At 40.7% G+C, this 22,668-nt stretch overlaps 1 protein-coding gene across 1 annotated transcript in view; it reads left to right on the top strand.

Moving 5' to 3' along the window:
• The window catches only part of STARD13 (StAR related lipid transfer domain containing 13), a 236,067-nt gene that overhangs the window by 153,558 nt on the left and 59,841 nt on the right, over window positions 1–22,668 (top strand). The window contains exon 2 of the mRNA XM_047078760.1: window positions 19,367–19,438. Coding sequence (XP_046934716.1) covers window positions 19,367–19,438 — 72 coding nt within the window. The remainder of the gene's footprint in view (window positions 1–19,366; window positions 19,439–22,668) is intronic.

Below are 22,668 nucleotides of genomic sequence, written 5' to 3'. Positions count from 1 at the left end.
GTCAGGTTAATACTGTGATGGCAATAATTACCTCCTGGAAAAATCAGGAGTTAGCAGTCTTCAACAACTCACTCTCTAATATGGACAGAACGGTACTCTTCTCTCCTTTCTGGCTGCCTTCCAGGCAGCCTTCTGCCTCCCAGTGCCTCTCGTCACACCCCCAATTCAAGCCTCTTACAGAAGAGGAAGTTTAGCCACAAGTTTAAAGAACAGGAAGTGACTCATGGTTCCCCCAGAGGTCAGGTGAGTGGGTAGTGAGGGAAGGCTGGAGAGAGAATTCCAGATTAAAAAAGTAGCCCAGATGGGAGGGTGGCCAGGGCTGGAATTTGAGAAATGACAATGACATCAGCAAGAGTGGTACACCCCCACTTTCCCAGACAAGCATCTCAAAGCACTACTGTGAATTGTTCCCCATCTATTTTCACAGCATGATCGGGAACGGAGTTATCAATATAAAGCCTGTGGAGAATGGTTGTAAATCCCTGAAGGGGAGTTCCATAGAGGAGGTTTCCGGAAGAACTTATCAGTAATTTAGTGCAGTCTCAGTTTTGCTGATAGAAACCATTATGCCAAGGAGAATTTTTAACCTAGAATGTGAGAAACTGAAGATAGATGATGTATGGATCTTTTTTTCTGTTTGGGGATTATTAATTTCAAATACTCTACATTTGATGATACCAACATTGTTGTGTTGGGAAGTAAGTGAGGTTATGGAATGTCTAAATAATACACTGTTTGGAGCGTAAATAGAAACCGCGCTTGACAGAGAAGACAGGAGTAAAATTTGAAGGAGGCTCTGAACTTGGAGTTAGCATGTGCACGGTGCTCTGAAGGTACTCTGGCCCAAGAAGGAGGAAGTCCTTTGGAAACATCATCTTTGCTATTTGTAGTCAACTGCAGAGTGTTTCAAACTGTATTTATCATCTTAAAGGGCACGTAAGAAAAGATTTGGAAATTTCAAACCGAAGATCGACCATTGGCATTATAATGTAACTCCTGAGCTGTTTCCCTATGAGTCGAGAGTTCTGTGTGCTACTAAGAGACCCTGTTGATAATGTGGGGAATGAGAGGAACATACCCCACCTCCCATTTCACTTCTCTTTAGGGGTTTGATTTATTAGAAAGTATGTGGTTCTTTCTTTTCCAAACGGAATCCTTTCTCCCTATGACTTTATTTTGAGGCTGTGATGCAAATCCATGGTGTTCCTTTTTAATGTGAATGAAAACAATGAGCAAAAGGAAGTGTGGAGGTTTGGAATCTTTGCTGATGCTTCACAGGTCACTGGGGAGCAGTGAGGTTCTTCTCCACTGTCAGTGGCCGGAAGCATTCGAGAGGACTCTTTTTTTACTCCTTGCTCTACATTTCTTCGAGCCTCTGTACTGGAAGCTTCCTCAGTTTGCCACGCAAACGTTAATCAAGCCCATTGGTTGGTGCGGGATATGCAAAGACAATACCTGTGGAGGGAGACAGGAAAGCAGAGTAAACCGAAAATTCCAGTGCCGGGTAAGTGCTGGGTCAGAAGTACACAGTGGGTGCGAAGGAGTGACGGGCGAACCTCACTTACTTACCGTGTGGCAGGAGAGGGCGATCTTCACAGGAAGGACTTCGCAGAGGAGGTAAAACTGGAGCTGACAATTACAGAGGGGGAAACAGAGGGGAAGGAAGAATTAGCTAATGGGATGAAGTGGGAGAAAGTCATTCTAGACCTAGGAAAAGTACCTACAGGGAACAGTAGACTGGAGCGGTGGGAGGTGGCCGTGTGAGGGAACCATGAGTTGTTTAGTTCCCCTGGTGTCCGGGGCACTGTGGCCATCTGAGACACAGAAGGACGTGCCTGGGACCCACGCTGAGCTCAAGACTTGTATGCCGTCCCCAGAAGTTTGGATTTTACTTTGGAGGCATCTGAGAACCGTGACGGATTTTTAGAGAGTGACGAAATCTGGGTTCCATCTCTGAGGTTACCTCTGCAGGATGTTGGGTGCGCTCCTGAATAAAATGCACAAGTTGCCGTCGGAACAGAAGATCTCTTGCTGTTTTATGGAAATATATTGAAGAAGGTGTTTGTTTCTCAGCCAGCCCTTTCATGTTGCTGACCAGAGAGAGACTCTGCCTCCGTCCTGTGATCTTAAACCCAGCCAACAGTCAGCCCTCGACTGCCTGTCCCTCCGTGCGTCCCATCGGACTCTGGGTCCAATTCACGTCCCTGTGGCTTGAATGGAGTTGGAATTTGCCTGAACCTCACGTTTTCTAGTGTTCAGGGAGACTGTTATTAAAAAGTAATAATAAATCACCTCTCTAAAAATGAGATTTATTTTTTAAGTGTACATCTGAGCCTCTTCAGCCCGGCAGGATCTTCTTGGAGCATCAAGTTTCTTAAAATGTGAAGGAAGGTTTTATTGTTTTATTTATTGATTTATTTTTTATTTTTATTTTTTTAACGTTTATTTATTTTTAAGAGAGAGAGAGACAGACAGAGTACGAGTGAAGGAGGGGCAGAAGGAGAGAGGGAGACACAGAATCTGAAGCAGGCTCTAGGCTCTGAGCTGTCAACTCAGAGTCCGATGAGGGGCTCGAACTCACGAACCATGAGATCATGACCTGAGCCGAAGTCGGACACTTAAGCGACTGAGCCATCTGGGCGCCCCTGGTTTTATTGTTTTAAAACAAGTGTGGGCGTGCTATATTCTTCCCCTCTGTGGGTGTAAATGTCAAATAAATTCTTTGGGGGCATCTGTTTCTTTTCTTCTGCCATTTGAGTGCATCAGTGGAGAAAACGTGAACAGTACTCATTTTAGTCAATAATAATAGCTCCAATTTTTAAGCGCCTGCTCCTTGTTGATTCACATAGTTCATTTTATTCAGCAAATGTAAACACCAAGTGAAATCCAAAGCCCTGTGCCAGGGACTAGATTGCAACAGTGAACTAAATGGCCTTGCTCCTTGTGCAGTTCCTGTTAACGTCCTTGCAGCTGCTCTGAAGAGTTATGTGACGTTATGCACATTTTGCAGATGAGAAACTGAGACTTCATGACGGAACACAGTTTGCTCAGGGACCTCGGTAGTCCACGCTGCTGGCAACTGCCACACTACCTTTCGGAAAAGTTTTTGGTCTCAGCTTGCTGTGTCCTTTCCCTTATCTGTTCCTGCCTTCACCGTATCCATTAAAGAAATTCATTGCTTTCCCCCAGCTCTGCTTTCCTATCTCTAGAAAGGAAGGAGGTCTATGAGTCACCATCATCGGTCGTCATCAGCCATGCCTGTATACAGGCTTGTTTTTATGTTAACTATTAACAGTAGCCTTAACAGCCACAACCATCACAAACCTGTATTGAGCCCCTACTGTTTACAAATTCACTCTGCTCAGACTGTAAAGTCTATAAATAGATGGAAGTCATGGTAACATATGACAGGTCAAATAACAATTCGAGATGGCCAGAAATCATGAATGGTGGAGACCATAAGTGTTAGAAATGTTCAGGGAAGTCTTCTTGGAGGAGGTGCCCAATGAGCTATACCTTCAAGGAAGGAGAGAAGGGAGGGTCTTGTAGCAGACCCAACTAAATCTAGTGCCCAAAAGAAGTCACCCTAGTACATCACACATTTTCCCTCTGCTCTCGAGAACCAAAGTCACCATAGCTGAGTGTGGGGATGCCTCAAGAGAGGCATTAGTCTACCCTAATTAAAAACGTACACACTTTCCCCAGGGGCGTGTACATTCAGGACTAGCTGGATCACTCCTTTGGAGGTGTGATTGGGGTGGCCTCAGGAAGTTGAGTTTCCTCTGGGGCATATCCAGGGAGATCTTGGGTGGTCCAGACTGAACTAGGCCACGGATCTGTTCATGAAGAGACCAAACCCTTTTTGCTCATCACCAGAACTACCCTCCTCCTCCCAGAGCCTTCCAGATTTGAAGTGACTTGGACCAAATCTGACTTTCCAGCACTATTCCAAATCCTCATAGGAAGGCCTCTAAGCTGCGTGAGATTTCACGTCATTGATTTGTTATTGATTAAGACTAGCGCTGGCTCCCAGCCCACCCTCTGCCCCAGCTGTAGTAGCAGCAGACTTCTCAAACGGAGTGGAACAGAAAGCTATGGAAACCCAACATGTGCCCCTCAGCCTCCTTCAGTCAAACTGGGAAAGGAAGAGGAAAGCAGGAGAGCGTTTTCAGGGGGCAAAGGTACCTTCATCAACGACGTTTGACTAGCACTAATCCAGAGGTCCAGGAATAAATGCAAGGAGCAGCAGACCATTCTGGTTCGGGATTAACGCCGAGCAATGTCGGTGAAAGATGGCCGCCCAAGGGATACTTGGAGCAGAATCATCACTCTTGCTTCTCTGCAGCTCAGCACGCACTGAGCACACACTGGCTTCCAGGTGCTCTGCCAGACTCTAGAGATGCCAAAAATGAATCAGGCAACCTCTACCCCTGAAGAGCTTGTGGTCCCATGGGGAGACAGACATGTAGCAAGAACAGTTTAGGCTAATCTTGTAAGAATTAAAAGAGATGTATGAAAGTCCTGAGAAGACCAGGCTCACCTGGGACTTGGGAGGTGAGGTCTTAGCTGAATGTTGATAGAAGACAAATGAAAGTAAGTCAGGAGGACCAAGCAGGAGGAATGTGATGACAAAGGGAGGAAACAGCCCAAGCACAGCGTGGGACATGAACCCACACCTCAGGACTGGCGAGCCCCAGGTACTTAACATACAACTGGACCTAACGTGGGCCATCAGACCCTGGAAGTAGGCAGAGGCCAGGTGAGGCAGGGCACTGTGGCCAGGAGGCTGGGCTGCTACTCCATTCTGCAGGTGACAAGGAGGCATGAAGGAGTCTCAAGGGGAGCAACCGGGCTTATACTGTAGAGAGGCACGGAAGGCAAGAACTGAAGTTGCCAGATCCCTCTAAACCAAAGCAGAGGGAATGCACGTGGGCACAGGGGTTTGAGAAATACGTTTCAGACAGAAATTCAACGGGGCTTGGGACTGTGTTGTGGAAATATTGGGGATGTAGGAGAGGGAGGAGTCTAAGAACAACTCTGGGTGTCAGATTCTTATAATTGTGTTCAGTTCATTCATTTATTTAACCAGAGTGTCATCCACAACAGTGTTCTTTAAATAGAGGGATCATGAAGTCAGTTAGTGGGTATACCCAACAATTTTTAACAGAGGAGAACAAACCAAAAAAAGAAATGTCAGGTGGCATTGTATATATATATATATATATATATATATATATATATATATATATATTGTGTAACTATTATTTTGTGAAACTTTGTTTCAGTTGCTGTGTGTGTGTTCACATGTGCAAGTATGTGCATGTTAACAACTCTAAGGAGTGTATTTCTTACTAAGGATAGTGGTCAAAACACTTAAAAGTCCTATGGTATTTATTTTCTGTGGTTGAGTCTGATTATTCTCGAGTATGAATATGTCCCAGTCTGGTTTCATGATCTTAAAAGGGAGACTAATTCCTTTGTGGGAATACAGGAAAATCTTTTTTTCTCACTGTTAATTTTTCAAGACCAAATCTCGCAGTCATCTGTGCCCTTGGGATTCCTAAGGATTCCATATAGAGGGAAAGGGGATGGGAGCCAGCAGAAACAGCTCTTCCTGTCAAGTGGCCTCGCCTTTCAGAAAACACAGGCACTGTTGAAAGCTACAGAGACACTGCTGCCCAAGGGTGTCTGGGGACTTGTATCCCAGAGGTAGAATCACAACTGGAAAAATAATGTTACCTTATCTTCATATAGGGTTTTCAGTTTGCATCTACTTCCATAATCTATGTTCCCATGTTTACAATAGCCTGGTGAGTTTGGAGGGGCCTGAAAATCTAAAAAATACTGTAGATGTTTATTGGCTTATAAATGTTTAAAGCTATAAATACTTTCCTCTTCATATAGCCATTCACTGTTTCAGCCAACATTCATTTGCAAGGCTCTGGGCTAAGAACTGAACATGTATAGATGCAACCTGCTTTCCAACCTGGTGATGTGTTCCTACAATGTCATAGTTTCAGAGGATAGAAGAATGTACATATTTATTGAAGGATACTTGTAGTTTTATCTATGTCATGTTTACAGAATGTATGTGCACCTGTATATATATTTGTGTGCATGTTGTGTGTGTGTGTGTGTGTGTGTGTGTGTGTGAGAGAGAGAGAGAGAGAGAGAGAGAGAGAGAGAAAGAGAGACCATTTATTTCTCTTAAGTTCCAAAATCAAAAATTGATTGCCTAAAGGGATGAAAGCAGGAAAAACTTGGCCCTCTTTTAAACCTGCTGCATAAAGTTTTCTTTTTGGGCTAAATGTGAGCACCTTAGTGGTACAATAAGTGAATCAGAGAACTTAATGAGAGCTATGTAGTCTCAACAAATAAAGCATCTTCCTAATACTACTTATATACAAGGGATTTCCATGCCTTTCAGTTCTATCTAAAAACCTAGGTTAAGAATTCCTACTTAATGTATTAATCTAGACAAGACAAACTTCATCCCAATTTAAACACACACACACACACACACACACACACACACACATACACACACACACACACACAGTTGACCCTTGAATTACATGAGCTTGAACTGCACAGATCCACTTACGTGCAGATTTTTAAAATAAATACAGAACAGTACCATATATGTATCTCCCTTATGATTTTCTTAATAACATTTTCTTTTTCCTAGCTTGCTTTATTGTAAGATTACAGTATGTAGTACATACAGCCTACAAAATAGGTGTTAATCAACTGTTTACATTACTGGTAAGGCACCTGGTCAACTATACACAATCAGTGAACGTTTTGAACAGTCAAAACTTTCAAATGCGCAGGTGTCCGTTCCCCTAACTCTGGTGTCATTCAAGGGTCAACTGTATGTATGTGTGGGTATGTGTGTGTGAATATGTACTAATTTTTCCTTATTTTGGAAAAAACCAAAAGATTCAAAGAAGACTGCTTTCTAAGTTTTGTGTTCAGCATTGGGTATAATTTGAGCAGCCATGAAATGTTAATATGATCATTTAAGCATAAGCACCAAACATCTCTTTGCTTTTAAATGTAAATGATTTGAAGTATTTTAATAGTATTTCAATGATTTTCCTGATTGCCTCCTCACAGAGTAAATCCCTGAATACACACACACCTTGGATGTTTTTAATAGTGGCAGTGACCTTGATAGGGAGCCTATCTGGGAGACTCCTGACCTCTTGAGGTCAATGGCCTTGGGATCCACTTTAACCCTCAACTTTTCCCAGTCATTATTCCACAGGAAGCCCATATCCCTTGCTAAGAATTTACTTATTTGTTCAGTTTTTTTTTTCTCATAACATGGAAAAATAATCTTCTGAAGGCATTTCCTTAATGAAGCCTACACATCTGATACAGATTTCTTTCCCAAGGTTCTGATGTGTTTGGTATGTTTAAACACATCTTTGCCCTTGAGATCCTCACATTATCAAGCGATTGCTAATATTTTACTTATTAACTGGTAAGCACATCGTAAACTATAATCACCAGACTGTCTCCCCCAGCCTGGTGTTCATATCCTAAAAGTAACAGCCTGTGGAGGCCCTCAGTTCCATTTTCAAAGTGTCACATTTCATTTATGACTCTCATTACATCTTGTTAAACAGCATTGTATTGTGTGAAGCATGGCTACCTGCGATACAGCATAATTTAACAGAAAAAGTATAACACAATCTTCCACAGAATGTAAAAAAACGAATTGCCTATTAGATTCCTGTCATAAGAAGGATCTGGATGTAGGGGACGGGGCGGCAGCGTTTAGCTCCAAAGCCCTCCTGCAGGCACAGATGAAGCAACATAAGCTCTATTCCAGAAAGACGGCCATTCACAGGAATCCCAGCTTCAAAAGTAGTCGGTGGGCAGAGAGGGATGGCCATGGGCAGAACCGGTTAGCCAACCATCTGCTGCCTCACATCTCATCTCACCTGCTAAGTCTGTCCTGGTCACTTTACCCGAAATGCCCCCTCTGGCTCTGAGTCCTGTACGACCTTATCCTGTTTTGCTTTCTTGGGATTAGTGATTCCTGGGTGCGTCTTTGTCTCCTCTGCTTGACTTAGAGACCTGCAGAACAGGACCCCGCTCCCCACCCATAGCCAGGCATCCTCCCGCAGTGCCTAATCGCAAGCTTTTCAAACCCTGGGCAACCCGGAGATGTCTGCCGAATAAATCAGTAGGATGAATGCCTCCTACTTCTGAAAGCCAAATGAAAAAGAGCTGAGTGGAGAGAATCAGAAACCGTTGGAACCACTATTTTCTGTTGCAGGCACGTGCACCTTCAACTGTACTCGTAGCACATACAGCTAACAACTCACTTAATCCCCACAACAGTGCTGTGAAGTAGGTACTCTGTTACAGATACGGAGACTGAGGCATGCTGAAGTTAACCTATCACAAGGCCACGAAGGTAATCCAAAGTAAAGCTAGGATTTGAATCTTGCTTCTAATACTTCAGGCCATATAATGGCTCCCGTAATGCTGTTTAACAAGATGCTGCATTATAGCTCCTGTAACAGTCTGTATATGTCCTCAAGTAAAGGAGCATTTTCTGAACCAATCAACAGACTCTTTTTAAAAAGTTAATTCATAGGGCGCTGGCGTGGCTCAGTCGGTTGAGCGTCCCGACTCTTGATTTCAGCTCAGGTCATGATCTCAACAGCCCTGCATTGGGCTCTGCACTGACAGAGTGGAGCCTGCTTGGGATTTTCTCTCTCTACCCACCTCTCTCTCTCTAGGCCTCCCTCAACTCTCAAAATGAATAAATAAACTTTAAAAAATTAATTTATAAAACTGAGTATATGTATTCAACAAAAGAAGAAACTTAGTTTTACTTAATAGATAAGCTGTTAGTTAAGAGCAAATCTTCATTTCAAACTCCCCTTTAAAGCAATAACATTAACCCTGTGCAAAAATAAACTTGTTTTGTTCTAAAGAGATGCACTCTTGGTGAATTTGCTAGGCTTTGAAATTCGGGTCACTTTTTGCTTTTCATTACTTAGAGTATTGGAGGAGTCCTGTCGACTCCAAATATTCATCTAGTCATTAAAACAAGATGGGGAGTTTTTCTCTATTTGGTCTAGTATCTTTTGTTTCGTTTTGAAAGTTTAACCTTGAAACTTCAGCGACACCCTTTAGAAAATACCAGTTTATGACATAAAGTTTTGAAATGCATCTTTGAAATTATCTAAATACATATGCAGGAGGTCAAAGACAAGTGGAACAGCTGTTACATAAAATCTCCACTTTCCAAATACCAAGAAGGAAGAGGTGGGAACATGGTCCAGGATTTAACCTTAACTTTGAACTTCCTGACTTGTGTTAGTTTAAGACATCCCTGTAGCATCATTTAAACATAGTTCTGGTGTATGAATAAACTTCCACTTGGAATTTCCTTTTTGAAGTCTGCTGAGAATATAAATCAAAACCATATGAGATGGGTCTTAATCCAGAATGTAAAATAACATGAGAAATGTCAACCCAGAAGTACTCCCTGAAAATACATTCACCAGGATGCACGTTCAGGCAGAATTCTTTATTTAGAATGAAAGCCTCCAGAGAACTGAATTTATTATTTTTAACTCATGATTGTGACGTCTGAATTGATAAAGGAAGATACTTTTTAAAGTAATGGCAGTAGGAATGTTTTTCAGCCATCTAGAATGATTGAAAAGGAAATCAGCTGGGTTGGAAAGAAGTTCAAAAGGCATTGTCAAGTGGCAATGCAGATTATAATTTTATTGAAAGCTTATGTAAAACATATAGTAATTTAGCCTATATACATGTACACATCTGCATAATAAAAGAATGAGAGACCATTTGCCAACAAAATGTTAACCTGTGATCGAATTGTGGTGGTTTTGCTTTGCTTTGCTTTGCTTTGCTTTGCTTTGCTTTTTTTCTTCCTTTTTTCTTTCAGGTGTTTCAAATCTTAGGTTTAGATTTTGCCACTTTTCTGTCAGGTTTCACTTAAGAGGGGATTTTTGGTCATTTTTATCTCTTATTCAAGTCTGTTTGTAAGAGAAATAACCCTTTTATACCTGAATTCAGTGAGTATTTGCACAAGCATCTTAGTCAAGACCGTAGTATTGACTGCAAGTAATAAAAATTATTATAAGCCCAGAGCTAGTCAGGTAATTAAATTACATTTATATTTTATAAGGTAGAGCTGCCTGGACCTCCATTTAGAAGTGCTTGTGTGTTTGCAGGACATGTTTTTCTGCCATTTCTTACTGTGTTCTTAAACTTAAAATCTGAAGTGACAGTAATTATTAAGGCCCAGAGTTCTTTAAAATTTGAAGTTATTTACTATCCATACTAAACTATTAAAGATTTAAAAACTTTTACTGTGTTTTAAACTTTTTTAAAGTTTTACTTATTTAGTAAATAAATTTATTTAGTAAGTAAAGCTCCAGCATGGGGCTCAAACTGACGAACCTTGAGATCATGACCTGAGCCAAAGTCGAGTCACACGCTCAACTCACTGAGCCACCCAGGTGCCCCCATGTTTTAAACATTTAAAACTCTTTACAGTGTATGTAACTTTTTAAAAATCTATTTGATTGCATTTGTGGTATATTTATGGGATGCCTCAATTGACTTCAATATCAGTATGCCATGTGGTTGGATCATAGAATGACACAGTCATTAATGTATCACTGTGTCTGATGAAAAAAGGGGGGGGGACTCCAAGGTACAAGTTGTTTCCCACCTCTTTGGTCTGAATCTTAACCCCCTCCTTCCCAAATGAGTAAAGCTATTTCAATGACCTAACCTGTTTTAAATTGCTTTCTGTTTTAAATTGTAATGTCAATGTCTACTAATGATTTACAAAATAAGAATCCCAATACTTTGAGAGCAAACCTCTGAGTTCAGTGATAGCTTTAGCTTTGAAGAACATGGAGAAAAAAGATGAATCCATAGCTGAAAACCTAATAACACAGTTTCTTGAATCTGGCTACTGATTTTCTGAGACAAGTGCTAATATGTTTAGAAAATCATTCACAGAATCAGTGCCATTGCAGACAAGTAGAAAACATTCTAGAAGACTGGCAAAGGCACTTTGAAAAATTCGCAGTAAATATTTTATCCCAGGGCATATTTCCTAGTAAATATTTAAAAATAAAAAATACACACCTGCATACACTATCAAGTTTTATATATATATATATATATATATATATATATATATATAATAACACAGATAATATAATATATATATATATATAATAACACAGATAATAAAATTACACTTGAGTTGTATACATCTTTTCTTGGGATTAAATTAAGCAAACACTAGTTTTGATTGATCCACATGTTCCAATTGGTGAGAAATTAAGTGCACAAAATTTTGAACTGGCTGTCAGTAGCTCAGGTGATTGTTTCGTATGGCCAGCCCTACAAAGAGTGAAAGACCTGAAAAAACTCTGTAGGGTTCTTGGAGTTATTTTATCAGGAGAGTCTCCATGCTCCTTCTGATGCCTGCATGGTAGAATTTTCCCTGATACCACAAGAGCTTCTGGTGTAATTGGAGTACCCAGAGCTATAAGAGTTGGGCTAAGCAACTGAAATAGCAGATAAGCCTTTGTAAGTGTAGACATTCAGATATATCTGAAAATAGAGAAGGGGTTTGAGTCCCTAAAGACATGCGTAGTTTTTTTAACGTTAAAAATTTAAAGCAAAATAGGATAGAAGAGTACCTATCCAAAGCCAAGAAACCTGACTTCCTAGCGGTGGTCGGACTTGTCCAAAGCAGTTGCTTTTCCCCAGGCAAAAAGTCATCGTCATGGCAGTGAATATGCAGGGACCCTTCTGATACTACCAGTTTGCCGGACCTTGAGGAAGTTAGAGCCTCTGCTCATGAGCACCAGCATCAAGTCAGCTACCTTGGACTCCTATTCACCTTTCCAAGAGAAGCCAAAGAAACCAAGATAGAAAAATCATCTCCAGAATCTCACACCCTTGTCCCAAGAAAGGCTATTTAAGACTTTATTATCCTGGTGGGTCAGTATGGAGATACTTTGGCCAAAGCCTGAAAATTATGACCTTCTTTCTAATTTTCTGTTCCCCTTCCTTGCATTTCAGTTGCTTAACTGACTCCGCCATGAAGAATCTCTTGGGATTTAGTGGTAGGCAGTGGCTCCACAAGTTCAAAAAAGCTGGGGATGTTCATATGCTTGTGTCTGCATGCAGCCTCCTTGAGAAATACCACAAGCGCCTGATGGGAACAATCTGTACAAAATGAAAGGAGAGAATGAAGAGCTACTCTGCCTCATGGAAAACTTGAGTCAAAACAATCTGGTTAGGAGCTATTTGGCTGGCAGAGCGTATACTTTCTGCTTTCTTTTTCTTTGAGATTGATTGGGGTGGGATTGTAAATTTTCTTTTTCTTTCTGGTTTGTGTGTGTGTGTGTGTGTGTGTGTGCTCTTAGGAATATGAGCATAAGGAATAGTATTTATATTCCTGAAGACTTTCCTTGTTCAGTTGCACCTGAACTTTTGATTTTCTGTGGTGTGCGTATGTGAGAGAAAAAGTGTGTGTGTCTGTGAATATGGGTGCACTCACACACTCGACACATGTAGCTGCATGTAAGTAAGGATCGTGAAAGGATTCTTTTCATTTTTTTAATTCACAGAGGCCATGCACTGTAGGCAGGAAAGCAGAATTCCAAGCAGAAATGATTCCTGATACTGATTGTGTTCACTTCTAGAGCACACTAATAACAGATATCCAGCAACAGCATCAAGTTGAAATAAAGGTCCATAGGCTTTCTCTCTAGAATGGGTATCTAGCCCTGCGTTAAATTAGTTTAAGCTAGATTATCCTCTGTAGCAAGTTGACCCCCATGTTGTAGTGGCATAAAACAATGGAAGTTTATTTCTTGCTCACATTACGTGTCAGCAGCTAGTCTGCTGTGGCTTTGTTCCCTGTGTCATCATTCCAGGACCCAGGTTCAAGGAATAACATGTCTGAGACCTACTAGCCTCGTGAGAAAGGGAAAAGAGTAGGAAAACTGAAAGAACTAGATGACAGCTTTTGAAGCGTTTTGCTTGAAACTAGCATACATTGCTTCTGCTCACATTTCATTGGCTAAAGTGGGTCACGTGGCCAGAGCGGGACAGCAATGGGATGGGAAGTAAATGCTTCCCAGTTGGAGGAGAACTGCAAGTTCCGCAACAACTGGAAAGAGCAGGGAATCATCGTAAGTGTTTAAGAAAATGTGTGTGCGTGTGTGTGTGTGCTTTCATTATAAATTTAAAAATTAAATACATTAGTAATAAATTAAGACTAAATTACATATACAGTGTAGGATTGCCCCCAACAAGGCAGGTTAAAAACCAGGAAAAAGACTGGTTAAAAACAACTCTTGAGTGACTAGGAATAGACCTACCATTCAGGTGTTGAATTTGCTTGATCCTCTTTTACTCTAATAGAAATTATTTTTAAATGACTCGATTTGCTATGAATCCAGCTTGCAGAAGGTCTTTCAAGGCCTGAGGAATAAGGCTAGTGTAAGAACTGGCAGTGGAATAGTGTGTCCCAACACGTGTGTGATTCTTGCTTCAGGTAAAATGTACACATAAACACAACCATGAATCTCCACCTTATCTGTGTATAACTTGGTGTCATAGGAATATATGCATCTTCCAGATTTTTTCTTCTATTGTTCTGTATCAGCTGACAAAAAGATACGTTGCTACACATTAAGGAAATAGTTGCCTTAAAAAAAAGGCACTGAATGGAAAATAAAATGGGTGTTTCCAAGTTAGTTCACTGATTTGAATATTCAGTGATTAATAATCTTAAATTTATCCTAAATAACTTATTTAGAATATAAGGGAAAGAAAATCATATGCATATTAGAAAAATTATAATTGGTAAACATTTAAGACTTACTCAGGCCTTTTACACATCGCAATAAACTTATTATATAATTCAAAGAGTACAAAAAAGAAGTATCCTGTCACCATGATGTGAAACCTAAATCAGTCTTGATTACATAACTTGATATTTAATCCTGTACCTGTGATTAAGGTTATAAAGCACTCTTGGGAGAAGGATTGGGGTGGTCATGTATGGATCTATGTAATTTTAATTATTGCATCATTCATATCTATATATAGATGGGATGGACACTCTGGCATTGATTTTAACAAAACTAGTGTAGTGTATGGCCAAATAAATAACCTTCAGTAAGTAAGGACTTCGCTTGAGAAATTCCAAGTGAAGACCAAAGAGTCATTTGTCTTAAGTAGTACACTAATGATGAAGCTAACTCAGCCATATAAATTAATCTAAGCCAACAACCATGAGTGTGTTGAAATGTTAATACCTTTGATAGACTTTTATAGTGTTAATTGCATCCACTGCAGACATCTTGTGGTGGTTGAGTCACTCATAATCTTCCAGAAACAGGGTGCCCACCATGTTAGCCAATTTAAACGGAAAAACAAAGCACCTACTTTTCTAAATCACATGGAGACCCACGATGCCTCCCCCCTACCCCCCACTTCTCTTGAGTATTTTAATGAACATTTAAGAAAGAAGACCTACTTAAATTGGAGCCAGTGTGACCATTGAAATTCCAGGAGATTTGTAAGAACAACATAAACACATATGCCTGTATATATTGATTTCATAAACCTTTCACGGTAGACCAGGTTCCTTCTAGCCAGCTAGCTTTCTGATAATAATAAAATTTAATTTGGCCTTAATTTAAATTTTTGGTCATTTAGAAAGAATAGTATTCCTTTGGGTTAGCTATGGAAAAAGCATTTGCTGTGCCGAGAATAACGTAAACCAAAAAATGTACTTAAAACGTTTAGCTAGGAGAACACACTGTTCCAAAGCACTCTAGAAACACCAGTTTAAAAATTCAATGAGATTGTAACATGAGAGGAGGCCTGCCAGCCTGGGCAGCAAATTTGCTGTGCTCAAAATAACCCCTTACTTGACCAGAGCCCTCCAGAACCTTATCTACCTGACTATCCAAACATCACTGCATGGTGTCTCTTTAAAGAAACAGCTTGTAAATCTCTTAACTCACATAGACTTCCAGCCTTCTCCACAACCAGTCTGTATTGGTGAAGTCTTACTGAACTGTTTTCTCTTGGCTACCTTGATTTTATAACCTCCCAGCAGTGATTAACAATTGGCAGTATTCAAGAATCAAGTATTTAAAAAAAATAAGGATCATTCTCAAAACAGAGTAAATTTCCCATTTTTGCCAACAATATCATTATGTGGAAAAATATTCACAATGTATTACTGAGTGAAAATAGGTAGTCATCCAAAGATACTACAACAATTACCATTTTGATAAATAACATACACTAAATTATGTGTTAGTAATGGGACAAGAGTTGACCTTTTTCTTTCATTGTGCCTTTTTGTGTTTTTTATAAGTTTTCAACACTGAGCTGTGAAACCAAGAAATAATATAATATCTTTTAAAACCAGTGTTACAGGCCGTGGTTAGTTTCCACTTTGTTCTCATGCCCGTTGATTGGCAGCTTCCTAGGCACCCAGGGAGACAGCCTCCCTCTACTGCATCTGCTCTCAACAGAGGCCACATCATGTTCTAAGCACGTAGGAAAGGAAGCTAAGGCAGAGTGAGTGACTTTCCCTCAAGTAGAATCACAGACAGGTGGCAGGAGAGTATGCCCAGCACCAAAGAATTTTCTGGATTTACTGAGTGAAAAGGTTTGCTTGGTCTTTGCACAGATCAAGCTATCAGTTGTTAAACTGGATATCTCCCTTTTCAACCAGTTGATTTCGGCCCCCAAACAACTGTTGACTTAAAATCCTGAAGCTCCTTGGTCTCCTTGAACTAAGGGGAGTGGGGGTGTTCTTAAGGAGTAGGTCATGCCCGTTTGGGTGGTGGTGATAGGACCAAGGAGTGTGGTTGGGGTGACCAGGACTGTCTGCCCCACCTAAACTAAGTAGAAGAATCTCCTAACAGGAGACTTCACAAGAGGTTCTATTATCTGAAGAAGTGGGGGGGGGGGTGCGGATACTGAGCAGGCAAAAATAGGTACCCACTATAGAGTTAAAGAGAAATGAGTTTTACATATAATAATGCAGAAATTCTGATCAAATCCTATCATGCTGTGGAGTCAAACAGATTGAATTTTCTCAGGTAATGTAATGTGGTAACTGCAGTAGAGATCAGTAGGCCAGTCTGTCCAAGGTCATTCTGTTCTATCTACCCCACACTTCAGCTTTCTACAAACTTGCAGCAACTTGATGCTTTGCTTTGTTTCCCTGGAACTGCCACAGGGACAGGTATGGGTTGCAAATAGAGAACAAATAAAACTGTAAACACATGATTTGAATGGCCCTTAAAGCTTTCACATAATATTATGCTGGCTAGCAGGAGCACAGTTAGAGATTTTCACACTCTCCTCAAACGTCATTTAAATCTCATGAGGTAGGTCTTGGTGACATGATGACCCTGGCAATGATGGTTCCTTCTGAATTTTCTAAGATTTTTGGCCACTGCAAGGGTAATATGCCCTTAGCATTAACATCTGGCTGATGGGTGTTAGTAGGGGCTGTGGGGACTCAGTAGAAATTGTAAGGCCTTTTTTTCCTCCAGCTCAACTTGATGGGCAACGTCAAATTTGACAGTGGTTAAGTGTGTCTGATTATTTTGTGTCTTTGCTTTGTCACTAGGGTGTAAACAAGAGTTTGTTTGCCCTTAGAGTTTGAGATATCAAGGTGCTGGGCCTACAGCTAGAGCAGAAGGGATATTGGAGAGACATTTCAGAAGTAGAAGCAAGTTGGGTGTGCAGGAGTGATGGCAAGGAGCATCCACCATGGCTGGGATGTGGCTTCTTCTCGGTTATTATGAACTAACTGCCATCTTTGTTGGATTTGACTCTGAGACTTAAAGGCTAAATGCCTCCCCAGTTTAAAAATCAGTTTATTTAAGGGTCTGATTTAGCTGGATTCTGGTTAAGATGTGATTATTCATGTTTACATATTCATAGAATCTCAGTTCATTATCTTTGTTGCTCTTGTGAAAAAATAAACTGAAGTTAGAGAACCTTTTAAATAAAATCTCCTAGGCTAGCCTGAAGCTCGTTCCACTGTCCAACGAGAGTCTTCAGTTCCAAAGGGAATTTTCCTATAAGGACCCCTGCTGCCCGCCTCTCATTGTCCTAACTACTTCAGGGTCCGGTGGAGGGTCCACTTTTTTATAAGCTCACTTCCCACCCCCCTTTGAGTTTTCTGTGTTGTAGAACCCCTGCCTTCTAGGTCCCCTCCATTTGGTCTTCATGGTCTGTCTCTCTGGGGTTCTCCTGCTTAACACTGCATTTTGAGAGTAGTGAAAGTAATAGAAAAAAGGCAGACTATTCATGTAGTTTCAACAGAAAATTCAGAATTCTATGCTTCTCTTTAAGACTGCTGGCTCATAATTAAGTTTAGACAGTATCCAGGAATTAGATATTTCCTCCTTATTAACCATTGCATTACACTGAAAGAAAAAGAAACTCTGAAGTTTGAAAATTTAGAAGGCAACAGTCTATCTATGACTCAGTAATAACTGACCACATTTTCCACGTTACATCCAGAATGTGCATTTTCTACTTCCTCTGAAATACTTGTGTGATTTTCAAAGCAGAAGCCTTCACATAAGGACTCTCAAAGGAGTACTCATAAGCCTGTTAAGCCCTATAGTAATTGCCCTTTGTATCTTCCCAAAGAAAACCCATGTTAGCCTACAGTACAGTTCAGCTGAGTGTCCATTTTGAACTGTACTTGTGGATCTCAGAGACATCCCTCCTGAGCAAAATGCTTTCCAAGGCTTTTATTTCCAGCTTGGTGCCCCGAGTATTTCTGAATGATGCCTGCGTGGCAGGAACAAGTACATAGGTCTGTGCTGGTAGCAATTATGTAAAAAATCCTCATGCTGAACAAAAAACCCAAGATTTAGAAATTGTCAATCACTAGAATGGCAGTGGATTGGGGGATGCCTCTGAAATGCCCTGAATTTAATGTAAAAATCTCAATCTGTGTCCAACCAGATCCATGGGATGGGAATGAAAGTGTTTGCTCTTTCATATGGGGCCTGTGCAAAATCTGGCCTTTGATGTGTTTGCCTAACATCTATCATATATATAGCTCTGTCACAATAAACATTATGCTGCACAGACATTTTTTCCCCGAATTCAGTGCATAGATGCTGTGCTCTCAATGTTAGGTCTAGAGGCTCGAGCCCACAGCTGATGTTAGTGTAGCTCATTTTTGTGCCGTTGTCCCAAGAACACCCCGTACTCTCGGCTTTTGCTATGGGGAGAAGTGAACATCAGAGTAAATGGAAATACAATGACCTGACCGGGCTCCATCCCAACAGCAGAGGAAGAGGGCTGGGTAGAAACCTGTTAAAACAGGCTGTTTAATTTTGTTTGGAGAAACTGGACTTTTGACAGATGAACTTCTTTTCCCTCGCATTCGTATTTGTCTAACAGAGCTGTGGTTGGGAATTGATCCAGGATTCACAAGGTCAAAAAGTGACCTGGTTCACATACTGTAGACTCTTCCCACCTCACCCCACAGCTTCTCCAAGCAGGTGGTCCCGTGCGTGGTTGGGGTGTCCACACTGAATGGTCACCCAAAGGACATATCAGCCTTTTGGATTCAGCCCTCAGAGATTCTAGCAGCCCCATCAAACTTGCCTCGGTTCTGGATAACCAGCTTTGCTTTTCCATGCTCCACTCTGCAGCTTGAAATCATTCGGATGTGTGTGATGAGTGAACATCTTGTTGGAAGGCATTGGGAATTAAAGCCATCAGAAAAATTAAAGAAATAGCAATACACTGGATTTTTGTAATACCTTTCTTCATGAGAAAATACATTTTCATGGACCATCCAGCTGTATTCTTTCTTTCATTAGCCCAAGAGTGAAAGAATAAAGGAAGGTTGAATGAGTATACTTAGCCTTATCTTTAAACTTTAAAAGTTTTAAAAAAAATTCATTTAAAAAAAAGGATCATAAGGAAGTGTTTCTTCCTTCTCTGTAGTCCCTTGGCTCCCTGGTATATAAATAAGACGTTTTTCCCTGCCTGAAACTCAGCCTTTGTGTTCTGTAATCTGTGGTTTTGTTATTATCCAAATACTTGTGGATCTACATTGAAGATAATCTTAATAGGCACATAAGTACCTTTGTGATACCTGCTCATTTTACACCCATTTCTGGTAGGTCTACTGAGACAGACTTGCCTGAGAACAATTTTGCTTTGTAATGAGTACAGTGCTCACCAGTTTCTCCTTGATTAAGAAGGTAGAGTGCTAGCGTGTGGCTGCTGGACTCAACGCATTTCCCTTTCTTGTATTTTTCAGAAATCGAGGCGAAGGAAGCATGCGACTGGCTCCGTGCTGCTGGGTTCCCACAATACGCTCAGTTGTATGAGGGTAGGTTGGCCTTCCCTTCACTCTTTATAAAGAGAATTAATTCAAACTGAACCTCGCATATCCTGCGGTGTGTTTTGCACTTCCAAAGCTTTTCTCAGCCGTTTTCCTTTGCTGTCGCTTTCCCTCAGCCTTTGCAATCCCAGGGTGTAGACCGATGCCAATTTAGACACGAGTGTTGCTGCCCAGGCCTACCTGACATTCCGCTCTACACCGCTTCTCACTTCTTTACCTTCTGCTGCTTCTCTCTTCCCGGTCAACCCCCACTCTGCCTTTTCCTTCCAGCATTCTACCTTCAGCAGCTTTCTTTGTTCCTATTCTGATTGAGGTATAATTGACATACAGCATTACATTGGCATTGGGTATACACCACAGTGACTCGACAGTTCTGTACATCACACAGTGCTCGCCGCACTCCGTGTAGTCACCATTGTCACCATGCAGTGTTGTCGTCGTATTATTCTACGTATTTCCTTTGTGGTGCTTTCATTAGTAACAGCTCTCTTGCACTTCTTACTCTTTTTCCTTGTTTTTTTTTTTTTTCTGTACTACTCTCTGATTTCTTGAAAGTGCAATAAATGAGTTGTTGATAAGTTTTCTGAAAATCACAAAACTAGTTGTCTTGAGACCTTCCTTCCGTTCTGTTTAAATGAAAAAAAAAATTAAGACACAATATGGAGAAGAAGTTATTTGGGGGGATTTGAAGTGAGATGTTTATTGCCAGCATCATACTTCTTTCACTGATGTTTTATTTGGCACTTAATAAACTTAATCACCTGTATCTTACTCATCCCTGAAACTATAACCAAGGCTACGAACTACTTCTTGGATTGTCCAGAATAGTGAATTAGGATCCTAATGGTAAACAGATGGAGCACTCAAGATGGTCTGAGGAGGACTTATTTCTAAAAATGTTTATTACAAAAGTGTGGGCAGGATATGAGAAACCAGGAGGAACCATACAGGTGCCCAGAGTTCATAGCCACAGAGCTGCCACTGCCGTAGGCCCAAAGGGATGGGCAGAGGGAGCGGGTGCCAGAAACCAGGACAAGAGAGGATCCCTAGAGCAAAGGACACAGCTGGTGGTGAGTGATAACCAGGAGGGTAAATGCCCTGACCTTGCACTCCTGCTCCCCTCCATCTCCAGCCAGGGCTCCCTGTTGCCCAAACACAAAAGGAAACCAAGGAAAATAGGTCCCCTCGAATGCCATCCTCACTGGTGACCTTCGGCGCACAAGGCAGGTGGAGAGTGGAGAGTGGATCTGTAGGGCTAAACAAAGGATATCTAGAACATTAAACAGCATTGAGTTCTCTTCCTGATGGCGTAACATCTATGCAGGATAGAAAGAAGCAACAAAATTAACCCATAGTCACTGGTGACTCTCATTCACTCACCTGGAAGCTCAGTTTTATATGTATGTGTGTGTGTGTATATATATGTGTGTATATATATACATATGCATATACATATAACATATATATACACATATACATATATACATACATACATACATATATATATATATATACACACACACACACACACACACACACACACACATATAAAACCCTTATTCTACTTCTGTAACTTAAATTCAGTGGATGAAGGAGAGCATATCTCAAAATGTGCTTTGAAGTCTAGAGTCTCTGACTCAAGTTTTTATAAAGGAGGGGTTTATAATTTTGGTCTAAAGAACGCTACTCCCACCCTCCCACCCCCTCCAATTTACTGATGATGAGAGAGAGGCCCAGAGGTTAAATGACTTTTTCAACATTAAAAGGCAGAGGAATCAGAATTAAAATCGTAGTCTCTTAAGTCTTAATGCAGTGTGTTTTCTCCTATAATGTGAACTCTTTGTTCTCAAATACATATAACATATGTATTGTGAATATTGTTCTCAAATACATATAACATATGTATTTTGAACTCAAAATACCTTGCAATTTATTTATTTTTGTTATTTTTTTAATGTGTATTCATTTTTGAAAGACAGAGAGACACAGAGCACAAGCAGGGGTGGGGCAGAGAGAGAGGGGGACACAGAATCCAAAGCAGGCTCCAGGCTCCGAGCTGTCAGCACAGAGCCCGATGTGGGGCCCGAACCCACGAACCATGAGATCATGACCTGAGCTGAAGTCGGACGTTTAACCTACTGAGCCACCCAGGTGCCCCAAAATACCTTGCAATTTAAATATGAAGTGTCTACAAATGGCTAAGAAGTAAATTAAATTTCTTCTCTTTAGATAGAATCAATTAGTTGAATATCTTGCTGATACTCTAAAGTGACTCACGATTTTGCTACAAAAGAAAACATTTGAGGCCATTGAGCTTTGGTTATTTTTGGAAATCTCCTTTCTAGAGAAAAAGAATGTGCCATAAGTAAAAGGTGCCTGTCAAATTGTATTTAAGCCATGTGCATTGAATAAATATAATAAGAAAGAGCAAATACTTACATGGAACATACTGTGTGCCAGGTCCTGCTGAGAGCACTTTACCTATAACCACTTATTTAATATTCTCAGCACTATAGGTTAAGTATTATAATTATCATCATCCCCTTTTTACAGATGGGGAAACACAAGCCCAGAAGAGGTTAGGTAAGTTGTACCCAGTTGTACATCTAGAGATTAGCAGTGCCAGGACTCAAAGCCAAGGCAACTGGGCTGTGGTGTCTGTGTTTCTCATTACTACACACACTCCCTCTCGAGCAGAACAAGACAGTCTTCATTCCAGCACCATCTGGAATTCACTCACATTACTTTTATCACCAGAAGAGATTGTTTCTATTTCCAACTCACATTAAGATTTAGATACCTTTAGATTTATTATGACTGGCAAGGTGGAGGCAGTGCAAAGTATAAAATGAGGAAGAGAAAGAATGGCAGGATAGTGGTGATGATTTGACATTGTCTGTTATCTCTGACCATGGCCTCTATTAGAATGATCCTCAGATTTTCATCTCTGTGAATAAGGTACCTAACATTAACACTGCCTCTTGAGCGTGGCCCTTGACCTCCAAAGTTGGCATGAACAGTCAGTCTGTGGGAGAAAAATCATGATGCTGGAATTTATCTCTTTGGATAGAATCAGTTGTTTGAGTATTTTGCTGATTAACTCTAAAGTGGCTCAAGATTTTGCTACAAAAGAACACTTTTGTGGCCACTGAGTTTCGGGTATTTTTGGAAATTTCTTTTCTAAAGAAAAAAAAATCTCCCAAATTAAGTGTTACATG

This window comes from Lynx rufus, unplaced genomic scaffold (assembly GCF_022079265.1).
Source record: "Lynx rufus isolate CCGP_SWC_20201006 ecotype Redwood Valley unplaced genomic scaffold, mLynRuf1.p SCAF_1, whole genome shotgun sequence".
Classification (NCBI taxonomy): Eukaryota; Metazoa; Chordata; class Mammalia; order Carnivora; family Felidae; genus Lynx; species Lynx rufus.
Note: the sequence above shows the minus strand (reverse complement) of the source record. Positions and strands in the feature narration are given on the sequence as shown.